Consider the following 15,742-nt stretch of genomic DNA (forward strand, 5'->3'; position numbering starts at 1 on the left):
TAGTGATTGATAGGAATGGTTGGACTCGATGATCCGCTGGGTCTCTTCCAACCTGGTTATTCTATGATTCTCTGATTCTCTCCTGGCATGCTGGGGTGGGTGTTTTTCTGTTCCAGTAGGTGGGGGAAAGAGGGGTAACAAGTTGTGAACCCACAGGGACTGAGTTTGATCCCCGACTCATGCTGTCACTGCGAGCTGCTGGGCATCCAGCTCTGCAGGAACGAGATGCCACCTCTTCACTGCAGCCGTCACCATGACTGGACTTCGGAGGTGGCTCTGGTGGTCCCTGCAGTGTGACCTCTTCTCTTTTTTTCCCCCCTTTGCTGAACGTGTGACTCTGCAAGCAACGGTTGCCGCAGCACCAGGGAAAAGGCAAGTGAGCTCCTGAGATTGACTCTTTTCTCCCCCTCCCCCAGGCTTTCACGGAGGCTACAGCCCCGAGCAGATGGAAGCAGTGAGTCCCGTGAGCTCGCCCAGCCTGTCCCATGAGAAAGGGGCCAAGCTGCTGCAGGACACAGAGAAGGGTCACGGGGAGCATGACCTGAGGCAGAAACAGCAAGGTGAGGGCAGGGGCTGCCAGTGCAGGAGAGCCTGAGGCGGCGTGAGGAGCTTCATCAGCCGGCTCTCGCTCACTGTACCCCAGTGCCATGCCGGAGTGGCGTTCAGCCAAGGGGATACAGATGTCATCTCATGGCTGCTGTCTTCTTTGTGCCTCCCCCAGGCTCGCTGAAGGCCTCGGCTCCCGAAGCAGCCCACCTGCAGCACCTCCGGCAGCCCGACGGGCCCCAGCCCCAGTGCCAACCCCTGCAGTCCAGCCAGAGCATCAAGGGCATGAACCAGCGGGTGGTCACACTGGCCCAGCACATCAGCGTAATTAACCTCGTTCTTGCCTTCCCACTGGGGCTCTGGGGAGGGGGGAGGAGCCAATATGAAAGACATCTGTCGGGTAAGGGCTCAGAGTGATGTTAGAGGCGTTAGCACCCCTGGCTGGGGGCTGGAGAGAGCCGGGTGCAGCAGGTGTGTTCAGCCGGGATGTTTGCTTGCCTGTCACAAGAACTGCTGCAGGCGGGAGGCAGAAGTTACATCCCTGCAGGGGCAAACCAGCCTAATTCCCTCCTGCTTGGCCTGTCTTAGTTGAGCCTAACAAAGCAAGAAGTAAAAACCAACTCTTTCTGACTCAGGGCTTTCTTCTTCTAGGAGGTCATCACACAGGACTACACACGCCATCACCCACAGCAGCTCAACTCCCACATCCAGACCCCCGTGTACTCCTTCCCTGGGGCCACGTGCCCTGTGCTGGACCTGCGTCGGACCCCCAGTGAGGCATATCTGCAGCAGCAGGAGCACGCAGCGGCCTCCAGGATCTCCCCACAGAATGAAGGTGGCAAAAGGTGAGGTCAGCGAATCCAGTAAAAGCAGAGGCAGACGGGGTGTCTTCCCACCCACTGTGCCAGCCTGAGCTCAGTCTGACCAGGGCTACCCATGGTGAGGAGCCAGGAGGGAGCCTTTGGCTAACTGACCCCCTGCTGTAGGGGAGTGTGTAGGACAGGCTGGCATTTGGCATTTGGGGTTGCTCTATTTATGCTCCCCAGCGTGGGGCTTGCATGGATTGCTTGTTTACACAGTGCAGAGTGTGAAAGTGCCTTCTGAGCTGGGCATTTTTCCCCTGTGGTGGTGCCTGTCTTGCCATGCCTGTAGTTCTAGAGATGCTCTCCAAAATCCCTCAGAGTCTGTTCATGATCCCCTTCTCCGTCTGGCAGGTGTCACAGAATTGCTTAGGTGGGAAGGGACCTTTCCAGATCATCAGCCTAATGCTCTGCTCAAGCAGGTTGTCCTGGGCCGTAGCCGGCTGGGTTTTCAATATCTCCACTGATGGAGGCTCCAACACCTCTCTGGGAAACCTGTAGCAGCATTTGAGCACCCTCACAGCAAAAAAAAAAAAAAAATAGGAATGGAATTTGATGTGTTTTGGTTTGTGCCCATTGCCTCTTGTCCTGCCACTGTCATCGTTCCCTTGCAGGTCATGGCGCAGTGACCTTCCAGACCAGAAACGGTTCAAAAAAACTCAAAGCAACATGTTTTCCATTGGCACAAAGTTAATTTTATCTTTGTCATTCTCAGTGCATCAGAAGCTTGATAGACACGTGCCTGTAAAATGCAGCTGTGCGTGGCAGGCACCACCTGTATTTCTGTTAAAGTCACTTTCAAATCTTTGTGTTGATACCAGTATGAGGAAGGTCTGATTGTTGTTGTATGGAATTAAAAAATAGGAAATGCGAGAATAGGATCTGTCCTCCCACCCAAACACCAACTGAGACACAGATGTGTCCAGGAAGGAGTGACGTCTCCAAACTGGTGGCTGCTTGTTAGTAAATGTGATTGTTTTTCCCAGCTCTGCCTGGTTCTAGAGTCAGCTTTGTAACATTAGGGGAGAGAGCCCAGCCCCGACCACCCAGCGATTTAAAAAGGAAGGGAGGCGGGTGGTGGAGGAAAGCACAGAAAGAACAAAGAAGTAAATTCCCAGAACTTGCCGTGAGGAATTCCTCATGGACACAAGCCTGGCTGTCTCCCAGACACTGGCCCTGGGCAGTTACTGGGGAGCTGCACTGGTCCTCTCTGGGCTGCCCAAACATCTCATCACCCAAAGCGAGCGAGCCCGGCGTGGCCCCAGGTGAGGCAGACGGGAGGTGGCGGATACTGTCCTCCCCTGCATTCACAAATACCCTAGAGAATCAAAAGCTGTGTCCCCAGAGGGTTTACGTTACAGATTCGTGTCCCTACCAGCCAGGGACACTTGGGCTGAGCCAGCAAATCCTAGGACTGGTCCCTCCTGGGCCCTGGATGTGGGGCAGCTGCTGCCTGGCCTGCTGCCTGGAAATCTGGGCCATGGCTCAGCTCAGTCCTGCTCTGCTCGCCTGTGGTGCAGAAAAATGCCCAAGCTGCATTCTTCCTCCAGCTTGCATTAAAAGGCTCCATAAGCCCACAGGGATGTGGAAGGTTTGGCTTTTTTCCCTGTTGTAGGAAAGCTATTTTAGTCCTTCTCTCCCGGCTGACCCCAAGCTGCTGTGCAGAGACAAAGGATGTCGCAATAAACTGATTGCATCTCCCCATCGCTCTCTGCAGGTCCCCGGAGCAGAGCAAAGCTTCAGCTGGGAGTGGATCGGACAACTGTATCGAGCCAGTCTCTCCACCAGACGGCGTGGGAGAATCGGAGCACGCCAAGAGCACCACGTACCCGATCCTGTACCGCGAGGGCGAGCAGATAGACCAGAGGTAAGGCCAAGGGAGGGGGTGGTGGAGGCAGCTGGAGGGATGTTCCCCTTGTCCCCACGCTCACCCTGACCCAGGCAGCTTTTCTTGCAGGCAAAAGCAGTGTCACATCCCAGGGTGCCGTCTGCTTGCAGGGGCTCTCTACACTGCATGGTACAGTTTTGGTAGGGATAGGGGGAATGGATGGAGATCCCAAATATCTCGGGAGCTTCCAGACTGATTCTAAGGGACTACACAAAGGGAAGAGCCTCTCTAGGTAGGAGCTTGTGAACTGGATGTTGTGGAGGTTTCTGATGGTCTTTTGCTTTGCAGAATGGGGTCCAAGTCCCCGGGAAACAACACTCAGCCTCCAGCTTTCTTCAGCAAGCTGACTGAGAGCAACTCTGCCATGGTGAAATCCAAAAAACAGGAGATCATCAAGAAGCTCAGCACGACCAACAAGAACGAGACGGAGTACAGTAAGGACATGGGGGAGGCAAATGCAGGGCACCAGGGGAAAAAAAGCCTTGAGGACATGCAAAGAGAAGGAAATGTGGGATTGGGTGCTGCTGTGTTACGGGCTGGGAGCTCCCAACCAGCGCTCTCTGCACTGTGCCATGATCTGTTGGGAAGTGCGAGGTCCAACTACTTCCTAGGATGAGCCGTGCTGGTGCCAGCAGTGGCTGCGTGTGTCTGGGGAGGTGATGGGAGGCATCCCAGCCCCGCAATCTGCTTGCTCTGGAGCTGTCAATCGCACCCGTGTGGCAGAAAGGAAGGAAGAAAATAATGAGCTGAGCATGGAGGAGTCTTAACAGCAATTGATATTTTAATGAATGGCCAGCCAAGCTGAATCCTTTCTCCTTGAGTTGCATCTCCCCAAAACATTACTTTAAGCCCTCCATCAATTTTGCTGTAGCTCTGTAAAACTAACCAGGCTGGCTTACATTAGAAATTCAGCCCGTTCATTCATTAACCGCTAATAGAGTAGATAGGATCATAATTTAATTTAGCCCAGCATTAGACAGTCAATACTAATTCAATTTGAATCCATCTTAAAACAGCTGCATCGGATAAGAGAGACCAAGCTGTCTCGTCTGCTGGATGATGTTACCATGAGCCAACAGTATTGTTATGCCCCTTTGGGGACACGGGACTGAACCCCGTGCCCTTCCACACTTTCCCTTATCAAGGGAAATACAGAGAAATAGGAAACACCTCTTATTTGATGAGAATTTCTGTTATTCTAAGAAAAGTGATATCCAAGTCAAACAGCTCAGCTAAGAGGGAAAATATTGATTTAACATTTCTTCTCCTCCTCCTTGCCCTCCCCACTGCCCAGACCCGTGCCCTGGATACAGGGCTTTGAGCCTGTGGAAATCCCATAGGCAGGAAAGAGGGTTTAACTCACGGAGCTTGTAATCTGAAGGGCTGGAGGGAGGGAAAGAGGTCAGTGCTGAGTATGAAGACATCACCCTGGCTCTCTGGACTCAGCTTTTCTGCCGTTTTCCAGCTGGCGAGACTTGCCTGCCGTGCATCTCCCAAAGGCAATTATTCCTTATCCCAGCCAGCACCCACAAACCCACCCCAGTGTCAGCCTGGGTGCTGTGACAAGGGCCCCAGGATCTTGTCCTGGCTGGCATGGCAGATCCTTCCCTACCACCAATCTGCACACGCTGCTCTCTGTACTGAAGAGCTTCTTTGTTTTTCTCCAGATGTTGGGCAGCCTGGGACAGAGATTTTCAATATGCCGGCGATTACCGGAGCAGGTAACTCTCCCATATACTCATATCGCATCTTGTTCCCTCCAGAGTTCACAGCCATGGAGAGCAGGACACTTGGTAGATTTAGGCATCTCCTTTCCCTTTTTCCAACCAAGTGTAACAGTTCCTAGGAGGCTGAAGCATTGGGACACATCGTAGCTCCCTGCTGTTGAGATGGAAACAGTGCAGTCTAACTCCTCAGAAAGCCTGGCAGAGTTTGAGGAGAGGTTAAAGGCCAAGAAAGAGTTGGCCCTCTGATGCCAACCTCACGCTTGGGAGAGAGCTCCCTGCTCTTGGTAGTACCTTGTTGTCACCCGTGAATGGGTAGGAGAGCAGTGGCAATAAGGAACGTGAGGGTGGGAAACAGGCTCTGTGCCCCCGTGGGCTGAGCAGGCTGCAGGAGGAGGTTGCAAATGCAAAGTGGGGCAAGAGCAGCACCGTGTTGCCTTGAACCATGAGTGCTGGGCAAACCGATGATGACTGAGAGCCAAGAGGAGATGTTATCTGGGGGGACGGAGGAGTGTTGGGGCACAGGAGTGCCAGCAGTGTGCTCATTTTTTCAGGTGCTTGAAGTGTGGGTTGACTGGTTTCTCAGTAGCTGTAAAGAAGCGTTCTAGTTCTTGGCCAGGTGCAGCCACAGCAGTGGAGCCGGTGCCACGCAGAAGGGCTTGTGGGCAGGACCACTCAGGCCTCACAGCTGTGCAGAGCAGAGGGTTCCTGGCTGGTGGAGGGTTTTGGGCTGATCGCTTGGTTCTGGAGGAGTGGTTTTGGTGGTGGTTTCTTGAGTGCTTCTGTGGAGACCCCGCTGCAGGCCAACCATGGCTCTAACCAGCATGAACCTGCCAGCCTGCCTAACCGGGGGCTTGCTGGCCAATGCCTTGGACCAGACCCCAGCCCCAAAGAGCTCTTGGGGAGAAAGGGTGCTGGGAAGGGCTCAAGATTGTCCCCCAGACACCCACGAAAATGTGTTTGCCGTGCTAAGACTGAAGGTCACTGTGCAGGACCTGAAATGGAGGTTTAGGAGCTTTTTCAGGGTCACTACACCCTCCCCAGCCCCGCTGTGCCTGTGGCTTTCAGTCCAGCTGGGAAAGGAAGGGAGGGAGCAACTTAAGGAATTTTGGCTAAGACGGGCAGAAGGCAGCCCCGCATAGTCAGGAGCCCAGCCTGGACGGGGACAGGGACCAGCCTGCGGGTGGAGGTTGGAGTGAAGGCAGGGGAGCTGTTGCCACCTGCTGGACCTACGTCCAGGTAGATGCAGGTGAATGAAGTGAACCCCCATTGAGCAGTATTAACTGGTACTTAACTGATTAATTGTTAACACTCTCCTGCAGCAGGAACGCCTGTAGGTTGTTAGTTTTATTTTGGAGGAACAGCAGCTTTCCCATAACCAAGGGCAGAAGGTGCTGTGGGCAAGGACACCGTGCGGTAGGAGGGCCGGGGCAGTGCCAGCACGCGGAGGTCTCAGAGAAGGTGCTGGCTCACTGAGGCTGGACTGAGGACTGAGAGGATGCAGCCAGCCAGGAACCGAGGGTCCGCGGCAGGTAGAATCTGGGGGGATGAGCCCCAACCTTCCGAGAGCAGCCCCTGGTTAAAGCTGTGTAGGAGGGAGGTGAAAGGCAGAGTGTAGGGAGCGGAGAGCTGGGGTCTGGCCGCAGGGGCCACGATGGGCCCTGCGCATTTGCAGGAGGAGAAGCAAACCCGGGATCTGTCCCTTTCCGAGCAGAGGGGCGTTGATCCCGCTGCGAACCCCCGGGAGGAGGGGGGTCTGCCGGTTTTGTGTCTGTATTTTGCCCTTGCTTGTTCCCTGTAACTGCCGCATTGGGAATGACGGTAGCGTGGCTGAGCCGAGTGCCCTCTGGTCCCTGTGCGGTGCTGCAACCATAACTGCATGGCTTGAGACTCACAACCACGCGGACACCACTTTGCCTCTGCACTCTGTCCCGTAGCCGCGGCTCAGCCCGGGGGTGTCCCTGCCCGCAGCGGGCACCCGGCCTGGGAGGAGGAAGGGGATGGGCTGGGACAGTGGGCAAGGGGCTTGCAAAGAGCGTGAGGAGGGTGGAAAGGACTCTCTCCTCTCCCCAGCGTAGCCCAACCCCATGCAGGCAGCTCTGTGGGCTGTACGTGCCCGTCTGGGCGTGTTTGCCACTTACCATCCCAGGGCCAAATCCAGACGCCTCTTTCCGATCAAGTGTTTTTGTGGGGTGACCCTTCTTCCTTTCTTGACTTTTCCTCCATGGGAAACCGCCCCGGCCTCCAAATTCCCAGCACACCAACTTTTTGTCTGTGTGTATGCATACAGACCCCATGCGTCCAGGTGACTCCTGTGCCCGTGTCAAGCCTGGCACAGCCCTTCCTTCTTGCAGTCACTCCCTGGGGCTCAGCAACGACCCCTTCCCCCCCATCCTCCAAGCCCTTGGCACCAGGGAACCCTGCCTGCCTGTAAGAAACCCACAACCTGGAGTGAGTCCCATCCTTTCCCATCCCATCCCATCACCAGCCCCTGCCAAGCCCTGGGGCGGGATGGAGCGGGGAGGAGGACGGGTGCATCACAGCGCTTTAAAGAACAAGATGACAAAGTTTGTTGCTTTGCGAGAATGTGCTGACTGTTTGTTTCTTCCCTTCTCCCTTGTCTCCTTTCTCCCCTTCCCCCAACCCCCCATCTTTCTTCTCATTTGGCTCCCCCCATCTCCCGTCCCCTCTCTTCTCCCTCTCCCGTATCTCCCAGGGCTAATCAGTTGTAGGAGCCAGTCGGTCCAAGAGAATTCCAGTACCAACATGGGGTTGGAGGCAATAATTAGGAAAGCCCTAATGGGTAAATATGACGAGCAGTGGGAAGAGCGCTCACCTCTCAGTGCCAATGCTTTTAACTCTCTGAATGCCAGTGCAAGCCTGCCCGCTGCTATGCCCATAACTCCTGCTGATGGACGAAACGAGGACGTGCGCTCCTTGCCAGGTCTGCAGCCCTCTCCACCTTCGCTCCCTCTGTGTTATTAATTCTCAGCTTTTATATTTCCCCTTTTGTGGGTGGATTTATTCTCCCCCACCCCCATTTTTGTTCATTTTGGTTTTCTTTTCTCCCCTCCCTCCCCAGCTTCAAGCTTTGTGAATCCGCTGATTAATCTTGGTCTTGTTTAATGTGAATTTAATAGTCTTGGAAGGTGCCATTGCTTTCTCTAAACCACTGACTGTGCTCCTTTCCCCTTTTGTTGACTTTTAATATCTCCTTTGCCTCTTGTTTTTTGGGTTTTTTTTACACAACTTAAAGATCTTTGGTGGGGAGGTGAAGCCCCACATCCAAGGGACCAAAACCATAAAGTTCAATAGCCACCCCAATCTGTCTGTAAACCTTGGGTGGGGTCGCAGCTCAAGAAACAGGGGAAGGAGCTGAGAAGGGCCAATGTGAGGGCACACGGGGCAGGGTGGCCATTTCCCCCTGACCCTGGGCTCAGGGAGTGTTGGGGCAGAGAGTTGGATGGTACCTGGAGCAAGAGGGGGACGAAAGGGGGTAAAGATGGGGGACAACTTCAGAGAGCAGGGCTGAGGTTAAGCTGCCTGCTGGGCTTCGGCAGGGCTTGCAGAGCTGGCTGGGTACCACAGAGGGGTCTGCCCAGCTTCAGGGGAGGGTTGTTCTGCAGATCCCTCATTAAGGAAGTGAGGAGGGGGACCAGAGATGCATGGGGGAGAGGATTTGTCCCCTGCACACCTGCAAAGGGTGCATTGCTGGGGGTTCCCCTTAGCAGTCTGGGCATGGAGCTCCCAAAGCTGAGGAGCAGGGTCCTGGGGGCACTCCTGCGCCTTCCTCCAGGGCAGCTTGGACCAGGCACTCTTTAGCTTGTTGCAGAAAAGCTTTTCTGGCTCCTGCATGAAACCAGAAGCTTCTTCCAGCCTCACTTCCCCATGCCTGGTGGAGGCTGCCCTGGCAGGCAAGATGGGATGCAGAGCTGGTCCATCCCTCCCTCTGGGAGTCGCTCCCTGGTTTGGCCGGGCTGACATCCCCAGCAGGGGCCCTTTCAGCTTTTAAACCTTTGAAAACTGGCTAAACATCCCCAGGGATTTTGCTGTAAAACTAAAGCCCACCCTGGCCATGCAGACCACAGGGAATACTGCTTATGGCTCCAGCACCCATGTAGCTCCCGGGGGGTCCGTGCCAGCCGGCTGTGCTGCACCACACGGAGCTTCATCCCTTGCCCCATGTTTTTGGGCTGAGCCACGAGCCGGCTCAGGAGCGCTCCTGGCAGTGAAGCAGCGTGGCCAAAGCTGCGCGGCTGCTCCTGCCCCAGACCCACTCCATGGGGCGGTTGGTAGTGTCAACCCACAAAGTGGAGGGCAGCACAGGAGGGGACAGAAACCTCCCCCAGCCGCTGCGGCCGCCCCATCACCCTTCCCCGCTGCGGTGCCGGCAGTCCCGGGGCTGAGCTTTTCTCCTGCCCTGAGCCGTTTTTGTAAGGTCTTAAAAATGAAGCGCTGAGTACCCTCCCCAGCCCCCTGAGTCCCGTCAGGGTGAGCCAAGTGACGAGCGGGTGCTTCTCTTTGCAGGAGGAGGAGGGAAGCCAAAGATCGCTGCCAGACCCAACAGCCGCAAGGCCAAGTCCCCCGCGCCGGGTCTGTCCTCGGGCGAGCGGCCGCCCTCGGTCTCCTCGGTGCACTCGGAGGGGGACTGCAACCGGAGAACGCCCCTCACCAACCGTGTCTGGGAGGACCGGCCGTCGTCCGCAGGTAGGGCTCCCAGGGGGGACGTGTCCCCAAAGTGGCCGTGCCAGCAGCATTGACTCTCTGCTTCGTCCTCCCCGCACAGGTTCGACGCCGTTTCCCTACAACCCTCTCACCATGCGGCTGCCCAGCGGGGTGGTGACGGCAGCCCCTGCCACCCCGCTGCCGCAGGGGACGCCCGGCGGCCAGCACCACGCCTGGGACGAGGAGCCCAAGCCCCTGCTTTGCTCCCAGTACGAAACCCTTTCGGACAGTGAATGAAGTGAGCCGGGGGCAGGGAGATGGCGACCAAACCCAGGGCGTGGGGAGCGAGCGGGATGCCCAGGGCAAGCGCCCACTGCCCCAGCCCCTCCGGCTCCCACGAGCGAAGATGCAGGAGCAGAACTATTTTATTTTTTTCTTTTCCCTTTTTCCTCCTTCCCCGCCCAAGCAGCCACCTTGGGGGATTTTTTATTTTAATTTTTTTTTTGTTTGCTTTTTTTTTCTTTCTCAACATCTGGAAATTTCTGCATCCTCCAGTCTGAAGAAAAATAGAGAAAAAAGCCTTAACAAGACAAAACCCAAGGAACCCGTCTTCGATCTTGGCAGCCTTGCCAGGCGGTAACTCCCGTGCTTGAGAGGGACTGTGAGCAGCCGCACGCTCTGCCGCTGCGCTCCCGCAGAGTCGAGTGAGGGGCTGTGGGATGCTCCCCGCATCCCGGCCATGGGGCTGCACCGCAGAAATGCAAAACCTTAAGCAGGTTAAAGAAAAAAAATATATGTTTAAGAATTGAAATAGGATGGAAGAGCCCCGGGTTGCCCCCCCCCCCAAGTTGATCCGAGGGCTGGCAGCCCCTCGGACCCACGTCACAAGACTGATCAGCCCTGGAGTGGGCACAGCACACTTCAGATGTGGCCGGGATGAGTGGGCAGGGGAGGGAGTGGAGAGCTGTTTCTTAAAAGCAAAAAAATCCTACTCCCTGTGGTGGAAGCGATCGAGCTTAAATTGGAGCAGGCAGGGATGTCCCTGGGCTGGCTTGCACGCCGCCCACACAGGGCTCGGTTGCTTTAAGTGCATTGTTTTCTGAATGGTGAGAAAAGGCAATTGTAAATTGTAATGGTCTACAGGGTATATTTTTGATACCTTCGGTGAATTATGTCAATATTTTACGCAAGGAAGGACTTAAACAAAACCCAGTATTACACGCTGTAAAAGAGGTTCTGTTCTTACGTGGAGGCTTTGATGCGTTTGTCCATTGTATGGAAGGGTTTGGAAAAAAAGAAGAGAAGGTAACAAAGTTCTGTCAAAGTTACCTGTAAGTCAGGAGAATGTATGAACTTAGTTTAAAAAAAAAAACAAAAAAACCAACAACAAAATATCCAAATCTTGCCATGGTTGCAGAGCCCCCTTACACCCACGTTCGTGGACTCAGCAGAAACTGTGTGCTGGTTGTAGCCGTTGATTCTCCGGAGCCCTCGGAGCGGGCGCAGGGGCCGAGCGGGCAGGAGGCCGGCGTGGCAGGGAGCTCACAGGAAACTTTAAAAAAAGAAAAAAAAAACACACAAGGAAAAAAAAGCTAAAAAAAAAGTTTTTATTGTATTTTTGTGATACACACGAATGCTCTACTTTACATTATTTTTTTCATTCCATGATGTTGGCTCATATCTGCAGTTACATGGTTAAAGAACAAAATATTAGACTTTTTTTCATTCACTTCTGCTTTCTCGCTCTGGGGGGGGGGGAAATAGCAAAAAAAAAACAAAAACCAAAAAAAAACAAAGCTGTGTATTAAATGCTTTGCATTCTCTACGCTAGAGGAGCCCGGAGCCCGGCACAGACGCTGCCGCTGCGGCTGCTGGGAACCTGCCAGCCCCGCAGCCCTCGCCCGGCACACAGGCTGCTGCCAGCACCTTCCCACCCATCTTTCTTTTCCCCCTGCAACGTTCCCAGGTTGATTCTGATTTCGAAGCAAGCGAATGATGGTGTTTGTTGTTTGTTTGGGGTTTGGTTTGTTTTTTTTTTTTTTTCCGTTGGGTTTTTTTGTTTTTTTACAATGTACAGGTTTTTAATGTTCATCCATGTTTGTGTCTTTTCTGTTGTGCTTGTTTTTTTTTTTTTTTAAAGAAAAAAAAAATCCGAGACAATGCACGAGCGATGTGGAAGTGTTTCCGTTCCCAGGCGATTGCCGCTGGGGTCTCTCTGGCTCGGAGATGTATAAACAACCAGAGCTGCTGTCTGGGCACGGCGTTAGGAAAGTGTTGCAGGTTTTGCTGGCGGGGGGGGAATGAAAAATCCAAACCCGACCCATCTTCCAAGCCGCCTCCTTAACCTATTTGGGAAAAAATAGCAGAACAAAACAACCCCACGACAAAGAATAAAGTTCCCACTTAGCACAGTAGCAATACTGTGTGCTGCTTTGGTGTCTGCAGAAGCCCAGCGAGGGGCTGGGGGCGGCTGGGGGTCCACAGCCCCTCTCGGAGGGCGCCCAGGGCACAGGGATGGAGGTGCCGGGGCAGCGTTTGGGTTCCTCACCGAAAGAGCAGCCCATGGCCACCCCGCGGGCTGCGTGCGGCTGTCAGGGCATCGGGAAGGGCCGTGGGTTCCAGGCAGGAGCTGCAGAGCCGCCTTCTCCCCACGCTGGCCAGAGCAGGGGGTGGTTTTGTCCCAAGTAACTCTGGGCAGTGTTCGTCCACGGCACGGCCAGCACCTAAAGCCGTGGGATGGAGGGTGAGGAGCCTGTCCCACCCTTCCGTGCTGCTCCCGCAGCTGCGTTTCTCTTTTGCTCTCATCTCGATGATGTCTTCTGTGGGTGTTGGGGCGAGGGGTCAGAGCTGGCGGGCTGGCCGGGATGCCCAAAGCTGCACTGCTGGAGCGCTGCTGTGTGATGTTTGCAAGGTTGTTCTGGTCATTTGGGGACTGTGGCTCAAGTGCTCGTGTTGCATGGATGGCCGGGTTTCATCTGGCACCTTCTGGGCAGGGCATTGTTTGCGTGAGGGGACAGGGAGGTGCCGGGGAGACGCTGGTGACCCCCAGCCTCACAGCTGGCTTGGTGGGATCCACTGGGATCATCTGGAGCGGGAAGCAGGACACGTGGTTGGCATCCCCAGCTTCGTGCCAGAGCTCAAGTCCCAGTGTCCTCGCCTGCCCTGGACTGGGAGCCACCTGGATGTGAAACCGGCTGCGACAGGGACACCCGTGGGGTTTGCTCTGGTGGGATCCAGCACACGGGGAGCCCTGCTGAGAGCTCACCCCGCGGCTGCCCGCACAACAGCTCTTGTTTGGCACTTTCTGTCTTGCTGCATCCCCAGCCTTGTTCTCCCTGTGCCCACCCCGTCCCCACGCAGACCCTGGGGGACAGGCCAGGGGACACCGGCGGCTCCTCTGGGGAGCTCTGCACCACCCCTGCCAGGGCGCTGGAGTGGGGAGTGTCCTCCTGATGATGATTGATTAATTAGGATGAAATCGGTGAGCTGGCAGCATGCTCAGTGGGGATGTGCCCAGCCCTGGGGATCTGCTGTGGGGCAGCCCCCCGTTTCCCTGCTCACGGGGGGTTTGGTGGGAGTGCGGTTTTGGGAAGGAGGGAGCTGCTGCTCCGTCAAGTCGTGGCGGTTCCCTCCGTCCTGGCGCTGGTGCCCCCCTGCCCTCCCTGGCGCTGGGGACCCAGGCGCCCCGCGCCCCCCAAACCTTCAGCAGGCTCCGACCGGCACCTCCTGTGGGGTCGTGCCACCCCGGAGAAAGTCACATGGAACTATTTTAAAAACCCTACGTTTAAAGTTAATGTTCGCCTACTTTGTAACTTGTACAAACAGGAAAACAAAATTATTGGACAATTTATCGCTGGAACTGTACCGGGGGGAAATATCTATCTTTTGTACAACTGTGCATAGCTGTTTGGAAGTGAGTTGTATGATAGCTGGGGCTGTACAGAGAAACCACCAGGTGTAAATATTTCCGCAGCTCGCTCCAGAGGGTGGGGGGCTCCTACTAAAGGCGGAGGGTTTGTTCACTGTTATTTTGCTCGGCGTGCCCAGCAGCAAGCGGTGTGGGTAGCAGTGTCCGAACACTGCCTTACTGGTTAAATAATAAAAAGCCAACAAACCAACCAACCCCCACAAAAAAACCCGGCTTATTTGGCAGCGTAATATTACCCGGTCCTGCCTGTGTGTGTGCGTGAGCCGCTCGCGGGGCAGCTGGACGGGAGCGGGATGGCTTGCGGGGTCGGGCAGGGGGGGACCCTGGTGCTGGGGGGACGCAGGGGGGTGTCTGTGGCAGAACGGGCTGGTGGGGGGGGAAAGGTCAGTGGCAGCAGCCCCCGAGGTGTGGGGCTCACTGGCTTGGGGGCGGCCAGCACGGCCCCTGGTGCCACTTCCCGGCTGGTTGGGTGCCAGGGGCTGTGTGCCCACCGGCTGCCCCGTGACCCTCGCGCGGCTCCGCTGGTGATCGGGCTGCTGGAAGGACTGTGCAAGGGATGAACTCGGTGGCTGAAGCGCAAAGGGGTTTTGCACCCTCAAGCTCAGGAGCTGTGCGCTCTGGCTAAACTGCAACCTCCCTCCTTGCCTCGGTTTCCCCATCTGCAGACAGGGCTTGTTCCCCTTCACTGCTTTTAACAAATGGATTGGCCAAGAGGTGCTTGAGCACGATGTTTGTATTGACTGTGGTCACCAAGGGATGCACGTGGCACCCCAGGGCTGCTGTGGGACCAGGGGCCCCTTAGCCAAATGCCCCCAAACCAGAGATACTTGATTTCTGCCAGCTTCAAGCAGGGGCAATGTTGGACACCTTGGCTTCCTTGCTCTTTGACCAGCAGCCAAGGAAAACATCCTTCAACTGAATTTAAATTTAATCGAATTTTTAAAAATATTTATTGTGGTGATGGATAATCCCTCACAAGGCTTGTAGGAAAGTATTGGGGAGGCTAATTAGCTGCTGCCCAGTTAAGGACTGAAACAGAAGTCTTGGTATCTCTTTGCAGGTCTGAATTGCTGAAGCAATTCAGACCTGCAAAGAGATACCAAGACTTCTGGCATCCATCCCATGGTGCAGTTGACTCTGGGTCAGGGACCATCGGTCCCCAAGCCCCATCCCGCATCTGCAGCTGCAGGGCCGGGAGCTCTCGCCACTGCCGGGTCAGGGCTGTTTCACTGGGCAAGTGATGAATGAGGGGACGTCGAGCCAAGGGATACAGCTCTGCACGAGGACAAATCGCATGATTGTATGGACTTTAATCCATTGAAGGCCTGTTACTTAGTTTTTTACTTGGGCACTTTCTGCTGCCCTTCCTGGAGCTCAGAAATGGAATTTACACAAATGATGTTTTCCTGAGACCAGCAATGAGCATTTCAGACCTTCTGCGGGCTCAGCATTCTGGGTGGTCGTCCCAGTCTGGGCTGGTGCACAGCCTGGGGTGAGGCTCCCTGATGCTGCGGGGCTGGTTTGTCCAACAGCCTCCTGTCGCTGTGCTGCTGGAGGATCATCCTGTGTCATCTCTGGATCACTTCAAAATCATCTGAGATCCCTCCAGGTACGTACCTGCACCCACTGAACCCACTCCTTCCAGTCTCTACGTGCAGCGACCGGTTCGCGTGGTGATGCACAAGGTAGAGTCCCACTGGCTTTAGACCAAAAGATCAGCCTAAGATCTCTGAGACCAGAGACACTGTTGAAATCCTTCTTGGAAAGGGTTTTGCTGCTCTGAAGGCAATTAGACTGAGTTAATAAACAGTACAAACAGAAGCTAACCGGTTCAGCCTCTCACATCAGGGTTTAAATGCTGACGAGGGCTGACAGCGGTAGCCCTGGTCAATAATTCACAGTGATGGTGAAGGAACAGAAGGTGGGGAAGCTCTAAATTCAAGGCCAGCGCTTATGATTTAATGATGGAAAACTTTAGGTCTACTTGCAAAGTTCTTGCATAAGGAGATTAAAATGAAATGGGACAAAAGCAGATGGCTTTGAAAACCAGCCGTAAAAAAAAAGTGTCACAAGTCCAGACTCACTTGTATTTTGACTGAGTGGCAGACAGGGATTTTTGAAGGGGAAAGGG

At 54.9% G+C, this 15,742-nt stretch overlaps 2 protein-coding genes across 15 annotated transcripts in view; one reads left to right on the forward strand and one right to left on the reverse strand.

The window, feature by feature from the left end:
• Positions 1-12,097, forward strand: part of NCOR2 (nuclear receptor corepressor 2) — a 258,401-nt gene extending 246,304 nt beyond the window's left edge. For 10 of the 14 annotated variants that reach the window (XM_069871338.1, XM_069871343.1, XM_069871331.1 and 7 more), the window contains 9 exons: positions 417-560; positions 722-870; positions 1,198-1,391; positions 3,124-3,273; positions 3,583-3,728; positions 4,962-5,015; positions 7,735-7,962; positions 9,546-9,725; positions 9,805-12,097. In XM_069871338.1, the coding sequence (XP_069727439.1) occupies positions 417-560; positions 722-870; positions 1,198-1,391; positions 3,124-3,273; positions 3,583-3,728; positions 4,962-5,015; positions 7,735-7,962; positions 9,546-9,725; positions 9,805-9,980 (1,421 nt within the window). In that variant the 3' untranslated portion in view covers positions 9,981-12,097. The remainder of the gene's footprint in view (positions 1-416; positions 561-721; positions 871-1,197; positions 1,392-3,123; positions 3,274-3,582; positions 3,729-4,961; positions 5,016-7,734; positions 7,963-9,545; positions 9,726-9,804) is intronic. The other 4 variants (XM_069871339.1, XM_069871345.1, XM_069871344.1 and 1 more) reach the window with 2 other exon arrangements.
• The window catches only part of RFLNA (refilin A), a 58,227-nt gene that overhangs the window by 14,973 nt on the left and 27,512 nt on the right, over positions 1-15,742 (reverse strand). The gene's annotated exons all lie outside the window — the stretch shown is intronic.

Source organism: Phaenicophaeus curvirostris, chromosome 17 (assembly GCF_032191515.1).
Source record: "Phaenicophaeus curvirostris isolate KB17595 chromosome 17, BPBGC_Pcur_1.0, whole genome shotgun sequence".
NCBI classification, from domain to species: Eukaryota; Metazoa; Chordata; class Aves; order Cuculiformes; family Cuculidae; genus Phaenicophaeus; species Phaenicophaeus curvirostris.